General features: G+C 62.0%; 1 protein-coding gene across 2 annotated transcripts in view; it reads right to left on the reverse strand.

Annotated features, from left to right (window-relative positions):
* The window catches only part of BSN (bassoon presynaptic cytomatrix protein), a 103,787-nt gene extending 99,164 nt beyond the window's left edge, over positions 1-4,623 (reverse strand). For both annotated transcript variants that reach the window (XM_076346068.1, XM_076346067.1), the window contains exon 1: positions 4,442-4,623. In XM_076346068.1, coding sequence (XP_076202183.1) covers positions 4,442-4,623 — 182 coding nt within the window. The remainder of the gene's footprint in view (positions 1-4,441) is intronic.
* Positions 4,624-9,103: the final 4,480 nt, after the last annotated feature.

Consider the following 9,103-nt stretch of genomic DNA (forward strand, 5'->3'; position numbering starts at 1 on the left):
GGGCAGAATGGAGCAGCCGGACCGCACTAACGTTTTTTCCAAACTCGAGCTATTTTCTCCAATTTGGAGGAGTGCTCCTTTCAGTCCTGTTTCTACTATACCTACTATACCCGATTTTTTTACTTCAAGCTCCACCGCCTGCCAAACAAGTTGATGCTAAATGTATAGCAGGGTAAACAGGATCGACGCCTGACTTGCCGTTTCAAGCCAAGCGAAGGCTTCGGGGGAGTGCTCGCAGCACGCACCGGAGTTGCTACCACTCAGCGCCAGAAACCTCCCTTCTTGGTCGCTTCAAGACCTTCAACTCGCAGCAAGCCTACCTGGAGACTTGAGAAATTCCGGGGTATTCAGTAAAGCGGCTTCTTTATCATGGAAAGCAAAGCTCTGCCGTGGGAGAAAGCTTCCTTCCGACCTTGAAGCCCAGCAGCCAGCCTGGCTGTTTGCAAACACGCATCTCCCAGGCTCCGGAGGAACAGCGATGCTAAAAGCACCGCTGCTCCCACCGATGGCCCGGGTATTTGTAGCCAGTCCTCAACGCTTCCCAGGAGACCGACCCTCTTCCCCTCTCCTGTCCTTCAGCCTTAGCTTACGCATCCTGGCGTCAAAAAAAGTCTTTTACGAGCTCCACAGCTGAGCAGCAGACAGACCGAAAACCTGAATGAATTGGGCATAAATCGGGCACAGACAAATATGATCAGAAGCAGCAATAAAGTCTCTCTTCAGGATACCAGGAAAACCAGGCACCTAAAGCGCTGTGCCCCAAGCTACGTTTCTGAACTTGGGATCATCCCTACTCTGCCATCCAACCCCTTTCCATCAATCCATCAAGCTGCACCGCAAAATGAGCTTGTCCCTTCTGTTTAGGGGGTCTCTTTGGAGGAGCAGACCGGGACCCCACTGCCAGGCAGCTGGAAAGTTTTCAGTCCGAATGCATCCGCAACCAATTTGTGTTCCTTTGATCCTACGGGTTAATAACGCTCCATCTTTTCATCTCCTCTCAGGCAACGGAGGCTCCGTTTGTCCAGGCAGACTAACAGCAACCCTTCCCTCCCCCCCTCCTCTGATTCAGCATCACCTTGCCCGAGTACCAGAGCTGGGCGCAACCCTCCTAGGTGAGATTTTAGCAGCGCCTTGCACGAGGGTAAGGTCTTCCCATCTGCGCTGAAAAGCCCTCGCCTGATGCAATCCTGCACCGCGTTTGCCTTTTTCAGAGCTGCACCCCGCTGGCAGAGCCTAACGATCTCGCAGCCGAGCACCGCACGCATCTTCCCTTCATCCTCCAGCACCTCCGCTCCCCGGCTCCGCCGCGCCGCACCCAAAGCATGCAAGCAGAAAATCAAAGTTTATAAATATTGGTAGATGTTGCAACCCGGTGAGAAGACGTCACTTCTGTAGGACGTTTCCTACTCTCTGAAGTCTCTCCATAGCGTACGCACAGTTTCTTGAAAACAATTATTATGAATTTAAACACCAGACCCCGAAATCCAGCGTACCACATATAAGGTGATCAGACTATTTCCTTGTAAAACACAAAGCAAGTTGCGAAAAATTACACAGAAAAGTAACGGTACTACGGTTTTCACTGGCTTGCGTACAGATCTAGGCTACCTAATTCAGAGAAAAAAAATAATTGCCCGGATATTGAGAGACATTCACTTTCCTTTCCCTTGTCACTTGGGATTTCTGGAGCGGCACTTTTTGCAGTGCACACCCGCCGCTCGGTCAGCACGAGCCGTGCTTTGCTAAACCTTTTACGATATCTGGTCTATCGTTTGTGCCCACTCCTGCATCTCACAAAGACGACTTTCTTCTCGAGGCCTGTTTTTTTCCTTCATTTCCACTTTGTTACCTTGAATTAAAATCCCACAGCATTATCTCAGCTCCCCACAACCCTCCCACACTCAGTTTTTAAACACCGGTACAAGATCAACATCTTCCCCAGCCCACCACCGCTCCGCAGCTGCCTTCACTGCCAGCCCACAGGGCCCACCTCTTTAATTGCGTTAATTAATTGCAAGGGAGGGAAGCTCCTCGGCAGCAGCTCCCCAGGAGGGGCAGGAGCGTCAGCTCAGCGTGCGAGGGCTCAGGCATGGCCAGCAAAACCGCCCTGGTGTTTCTGGCCAGAGAGGACCGAGGATGGCCAGCGCTGCAGGACTGTGCTCCTCCACCTCGCCAGCCCCGTGTGCTCCGGGACCCCCAAAGCCCCCAGGACCCCCCAGCCCCGGTACCCAAGAGCAAACGCAGACCCCGGGCAGCAACGAGGGAGCCCCGTGGCAGCGCCAAAAATGGACAGAGACGGCAGATGTGCACGGCTCCCTCAGCTGATCTTGTTACGCCGGCCTAAATAGCCATGGGGGTATTTAATTTTAAATTGTTACGAGCAGCCTATGAACAAGTTCTCCCTGGCAGAGTCCGAAGCAGAGGGGTCGGTGACTCTTTAGCAAGGGGAACTGGAAAAACATAAAGGAAAATGGGCGCGATTTCGCTCAGAGGTGTTTTTTTCACGCTCCCTGTGTCAAAGCTAACAGAGATTTTACAAAGAAAAGCCTGCTCGCAGCTCGGCCGCCCTGTAAGATCCCTGAATCCCGTCTGGACGTTAAGGTGCAGCCTGCAAGCAGCGATTGCAGCCCGCCGGCTGGGAGCGAGAGGAAAGCACTGCCGGGTGAGACGGCAGCCTCCCGTTCAGGCTCCCGCTTGCATTTTCCCCCTTTGAAGTAACGCGACCGGCAACACAAGCAGAGCTCACTGCCCCACAGGCGAGGCGGAGAGCCCGAAACGCTGCCGCCTCGGCCAGGCGCCGTAGGCAAACTGCCCGCCGAGTCCCCCCGCGTCCCTCTGTGCAACTTTCTGCGCCTCACGTTTATTTTTCCAGATAGGATGATATTTTAGGATCGGCTTTTTTTTAAAGGAATATCTCCAATCCCACGCCCACTTCCGAAGCATCTCCCTCCCGGCCGGCGCTGCCTGGCAGAGGGAGAGCGGCTCGGCGTGGTTCCCCGCGAGGTTTTGGACCGATGACTCCTGGCAGGGCTGCACATCCCTCCTGTTACATAACGACCTTTCCCGTTTGGTGCCGGCTCCAGATGGGGTGGCCGTGTTCGGGGTGCTCGCATGCCCCGGCGCTGTCAGCCACGTGCCGCCGGGCACCGTCCCCCCACCCTGACCAGACCCCCCAGCCTGGGCTCCCCATCCCTGAACCACATCCCTCCCTCTTCCTAACCCAGCTCCCCCCACAGCCGCCCCGGCCCTCGCTGCTGGACCTCTGCCTACCGGGCAGCACCCCCCTTTCTCCTGCCCCCCAAAACACTGCACTCCTCACCAAGGGGGCACACCGTCCCTCTCCCGCACCCAGCCCCAAACCGCACCCTCGCCTTCCCCCAGCACCCACGGGTGTCCCCGAGCTGCCAGCTCCCCTGGGGCTGCACCCTCCAGCAGTGACCTGCCTTGGGTGCCTCTGTCTTCTCCCTAAGCCCCATCCACCTCCCTTGCCTGCCCACACCCCCTGCCTTCTCCCTGCCTGCCTGCCTGCACCCCACACGGCTGCGCCCTGGTCTCCCATCGGTTTGCACTCCTTGCACACCCCTCTCTCACCCCGCCTGCCTGCATTTGCCTGCACGCGCCCCGCAGACCTGCACCCAAGCAGCAACTCCTGCCTGCGTGCCCCCCCGCCGCCCCCTGCACCCCAACCTGCTCCCTGCGCCCCACAAACCTGCAACCAGCACGCCTGCACCCGCCACACCCAAAACACTCCTGCCCCAAACCCCCACGCCCAATGCACTGGCACCCAGCTCGGCCCCACACACCCGCGTCTACCTGCACCCCACACGCCCGCGCCCCACGCCCCGACCCTACGGCCCACCTGCTCCCGCACCCCACGCGCCCCCGCCCCGCCTGCTCCTGCGCCCACGCCCCCCGCACCTGCACGCCGCCCGCCTGCCCCCCATCTGCTCCCGCGCCCCACGCACCCCACGCGCCTCCGCACCCAGCCTACTCCTGCCCGCGCACCCCGCGCCCCTGCCCGCGCCCCTGCCTGCTCCTGCCCGCGCCCCTGCCTGCGCACCCCGCACCCTGCCTGCTCCTGCCCGCGCACCCCGCGCCCCTGCCCGCGCCCCTGCCTGCTCCTGCCCGCGCACCCCGCGCCCCTGCCCACTCCTGCCCGCGCACCCCGCACCCTGCCTGCTCCTGCCCGCGCACCCCGCGCCCCTGCCCGCTCCTGCCCGCGCCCCTGCCTGCTCCTGCCCGCGCACCCCGCGCCCCTGCCCGCGCACCCCGCGCCCCTGCCTGCGCACCCCGCCTGCTCCTGCCCGCGCACCCCGCGCCCCTGCCCGCTCCTGCCCGCGCCCCTGCCTGCTGCCCGCCCGCCGCACACCCGCCCCCCGCGCACACCTGCACCCCACGCCCCGCCGCGCCCCGCGCCCGCCCGCGCCCCCCGCGCTCTGACCTGGGCCCGGGCGCGGGCGCGCTGCCCGGGAGCTGTCCGCCGCCGCCCGGTGCTGAAGGCGGCTTGGCGGCGGCGGCGGAGGGCGGCGGCGGCGGGGCCCCCGCGGCGGCGGCGGCGGCGGCGGCGGCGGGCGGCAGCTGCCCGTCGTCGCCGCCGCCCTCCAGGCTGGCCTCGTTGCCCATGGCGGGCCGGGCGGGACCGCTCCCTCAGCGCAGCGCCGCCTCCGCCGCCATCAGCCCCGCGCCGCCATCGCCGCCTGCCCCGCCGCCCCGCGCATGCGCCGCCCCGCGCCCGCCCGCCCGCTCGCGCCGCGGGCACGCGCGCCGCCCGGCCAATCGCCGCCCGCCGCCCCGCCCTCCATCCTCTCCCCCCTCCCCCCCGCCGGCACGTGCCCCCCACCCCGCGGGCGTGCGCCGGGGCAGCCAATGGCGGCGCGAGGCGACGGCGGGCGCGGGAGAGCGCCCCGCCCCGCCAGGCCCACCGGCCAATCGGTGCTCTGCAGCCCCCGCACCCGCCAGGCGGCGCCCCGCGAGCTCACACCCTGACAGCCAATGAGCGTCCCGTCTCCCGTGAGGTCACACCCCGATGGCCAATGAGCGCTCACTCCCACATGAGGTTACACCCTGACAGCCAATGAGCACCCACTCGCCCGTGAGGTCACAGACTGCTGCAGGATGTCACACGCTACCAACCAATGAGCATCCCCCTCCCCTATGAAGTCATGTGCTCCTCCAGGATGTCACGCCCTGCCAGGCAATAGGTTCTCCACTCCCTTGTGAGGTCACGGCCTGCCAGCCAATGAGCACCCTCCTCCCCCATGAGGTCACGGGCTGCCCCAGGATGCCCCACCCTGCCAGCCAATGATTGTCCTGCTCCCTGTAAGGTCACAGGCAGCCCTGGGATGTCACACGCTACTGGCCAATGAGCACCCTGCTACCTCATGAGGTCGTGGGTTGTCCTAGGAGGACACTCACAGCCAGGCAATGAGCATACAGCTCCCTGTGAGGTCACAGGCTCCCCAGTGAGGTCACACAGTGCCTAGTGGGTAAGCACACTGGCACCCACACTGTGATGAGGTGATAGAGCCCTCAGCCAATGAGCACCCAGTCCCCCACAAGGTCACACAGTGCTCAGCCAGTGATCACCGTTGCTGTTCCATGATGTCACAGGGACCAACCAGTGAGCTCACGCGCTCTCCCTATCGTCCGGGCTCAGCCAGCGAGCACCCGGCTTCCCCAGGGAGGTCGTGGGGAGCCCAGCCAGCCAGCCCCTCCCTTCCCCATTAGGTCACACGGCGCTCAGCCAACAAGCGTGCCCTCTCCGCATGAGGTCACGGGCTGCCTGATGAGGTCACAGAGCACAGGTGCCTTTGGGAGAGCGCCCAGCCCAGCCAGGGGCTCCCGCAATTACACCTCACCCAGATCTCGCCCGTAGTTAATGAGAGGAGGCGATAATTAAAGCTCCCATTAATAGCGGAGCACAGCTCCCGCGGGAGGCAGGCGGGGGGCAGGGCACCCCCACAGCTCCTCCCGCAACCCCCCCCCCACCCCCCACCCCAGTGCCACAGGGCGGGCGGGTGACAGGCTGCAGCCCAGAGGCCGTCCCGAGGGGCTCAGCACCCCCCGCCCGCCCGGGGACCACCGTGCTGCGGGCTGGCCCCGGCTGCCTGTCCCCGGCTGCCACCCTGCGGCCTCTCGCTCCCTCTCCTGCTGCAGCCCCCGCCCCGCTGCCGGGATCAGGCCCCGTAGGGGGGAGCAGAGGAAGGACCCCCCCCTCCCCCCCCCCCATGGGACCCCTGGGTCCCCCGGCCGCAGCGGGGACAGAGAGCTGCCCCCCCACACCCGACCGCCAACCCCGCAGGGCTCAGCGGGAGACGGAGGAGCTGCTCCCGGTATTTAAGCCGCGGCAGCGGCTTCTTTTTACGGGCTGTGAGTCGACACACGCGCGCCACGCTAAATCCTAAAATAAATGTGAAACGAGGTCTGGTCTCACCTCCGATCCCACAGAAATAGAAACGGGCTCCAACGCGCCCCTGGGAGGCGGCGGCTCTCCCCCTTCTCCACCGACTTTCGTGCCCCGTGCATCCCCCCCCGGCCCGGGGAGCAGCCGTGCCTGCGGCTGGGGCTCACCGCTGTGCTGCCCGGGGCCAGGTGCGGGGCCTAAAGTGTGTAATACAAGGAGGAAGGCAGCTTTGGAGGAGCCGAAACCGTCACCGAGCGAGAGCAAAAAGGCTCCAGTTGCGGGCAGGGACAACGTAGAAGTGCAATAAAACGGAACAAAAACCCATCAGAAGCAACTTCCAAAAGCAGCAAGTACAGAGGAAGCCGGAGAGCGCAGGAAGGGGTGAAAGGGGACAAGATGGCCAGAACAGGGGGGAAAAAAACCCCACAAACTTGTTTTGGGTTTTTTTTGGTTGGTTTTGTTTGTTTCTCCCAGACACAGAAGACTCAAAACCTCCACCTTAAACTCAGCGGAGGTTTGAGCAGCGGCCAGCAGCAGCCCCAGCTCAGGCGGCGCCCGGCAGCTGCCTGCCCAGCCAGGGCACCCGAGCCCTGGCTGAAACTCGCCTTGGTGCCAACACCCAGGAAAGCCGTTTGGGCGATGCCAGCTCAGCAGATGGTGGGAGATGGAGGAAAACGCCGCCCAGGCACGCAGCGGGCAGAGCCAACACCAAGCGACACCGAAACGAAGGTCCTTTGCTCACCGCAGTCTGAGCAGGAGAACTTTTTGGCCCAGGATGAGTTTATTTTCAAATAGAAATCAGATTAAAGTAAGGGGGGGGGGGGCAGGCAGACCCAGCAGAAGTCGAACACAAAGATGCCAGCTCACACAGGCGCTACTGTCCCTGCTGGAGGGGACGCTGGGCTACACAGCCCGTGTGGCTGAGCTTAGCAGGCAGGTAGGACCCCCAGGCCTGCCTGCAGCGTGGCCCTGGGGCCGTAGCTGAGCAGGGGACAGGGCTGGTTTGATTAGATGCAAATACTTCCCCCCCCCCCCCCCGCGGCTCTGCCAGGTCCCCAAACCAGGGCTAGAGCAGGGCAGTCCCGAAAGCCCTTCTCAATCCCTCCACCGCAGGCTGGGACCAGCTCTACCTTTGTGGGTAGACACATCACCAGCTGCTCTCCAGCACCCCACCACGGAAGCCCACATCCCTCAGCAGCCACGCACCCAGACCGCCACTGCCGCCTTCTTAAAAGGGTCTCCCCCAACTTGCTTCAGGCCAGAGAGGTCTAGAGCAAGTCTGTCACTTCCCCCCCCCCCCCCAGGGTACCTACCTTGAAGGGACAAGGGCACCGTGCAAGAGGGTCAGTGAAAGGCTCCATGCAGACCCTCTCCCAGGCTTCTCTTCTCCAGAATTACCTCTGCTTGATTAAGCCCCCCCTCCCTTCCCCCAAGCTCGTTCTCCAGCCCTCTGAACCCTCTTCTCGTGCTTCTCCAGACTCTCCACCCCTTCCATGTCATTCAGCAGTCAGCCCCAAGCGATGCCGGCAAGACGCAGCTCACGCTCTGCAGTCGTTCGCTGTCCTGGAGATCGGCATCACTTTCATCACAGCTTCACCCCACCACAGCCCTTCCCTGCAGAAGGGGCCCGTCTCCTGAGAGCTGGCACCAAAGGTTTCGGAAGGGCCAGGCACATCCATCACCCCACGCTCAGCACCCGAGCTCAGCCCTCCACCCTGAGCTGCAATAGCGAGGAAAATACTCAGAAGCCAGTTGTGTTAACAAGTGTGCACAGCAATAGATTTTATTCCCTAAAGACATGTTTTTAGCCAGTCCAGGTACTGAGGCTTCCAGCCTGAAGCAGCTGGAAATAGGAAACATCACAGATTTGTACAGTACGGAGCGCTGTAGTGAGGTACCTCACCAAGTCTGTTCCTTGCAGCTTGAACAGCCCTGCTTCAGCCGCGGGGCAAGAGGGGATCTCCTGTCCCACGTCTCCAAGCTGAAGAACCCCAGACAGGTTCAGCCCCATCAGTCTCCCCCTCCCCTGAAGAGAGCCATTCTTCAGCACTTCTTCAGGCCGTTCCAAACCCTCAAACCACTAGACAAACCAGTTACAGAAGAACAAGAAACCCTGCAATCTCATTAAAAAAATAGAAATTAATAAACGAGTTTCACACACCAACAAGTGCCAAGAACAGGGGTCACATCAGCACACCGATCTCCCCGTTTCCAAGCAGGGCAGGGGGTCACCCCCAACACCCTCCTCCCCAGGTCAGCAACTTCAGCACCAGGTCTGCAAAAAAATGCGGTGGACTTCATGGCCCAAACCAGGGCAAGGCAGACCATCCCCCAGGCTTGCCTGCGGGTCTCCCCAGCCCACACAGGCCTGCGGCAGATGGAAGGTGTTTAATTTGATGATGAATATACAGCCACCCTGCAGCAACGCAGGCCAGCACTGCTCTGCCCTCTGCACACTTCTTCCTCCAGCAACCTTTCTTGGAACTGCTTACACCAGGCATAGAGCTGGTCCAGGTCCCTTCTCCCTGCTCCCGCTCCAGACTGACATCCCAGATACCCTTCCTGCATCTCTAGCTTGGGACTGCATCCAAGAAGTGCAGTTCTACCTGGTGTCAGAGAGCCCAACAGCAGCAGCAACTGCAGAGCTCTGAGCAGGCCAGAAGACGAAAAAAAAACCTGTTTATCCTGCATGAAAATAAG

Source organism: Aptenodytes patagonicus, chromosome 8 (genome assembly GCF_965638725.1).
Source record: "Aptenodytes patagonicus chromosome 8, bAptPat1.pri.cur, whole genome shotgun sequence".
Taxonomy (NCBI): Eukaryota; Metazoa; Chordata; class Aves; order Sphenisciformes; family Spheniscidae; genus Aptenodytes; species Aptenodytes patagonicus.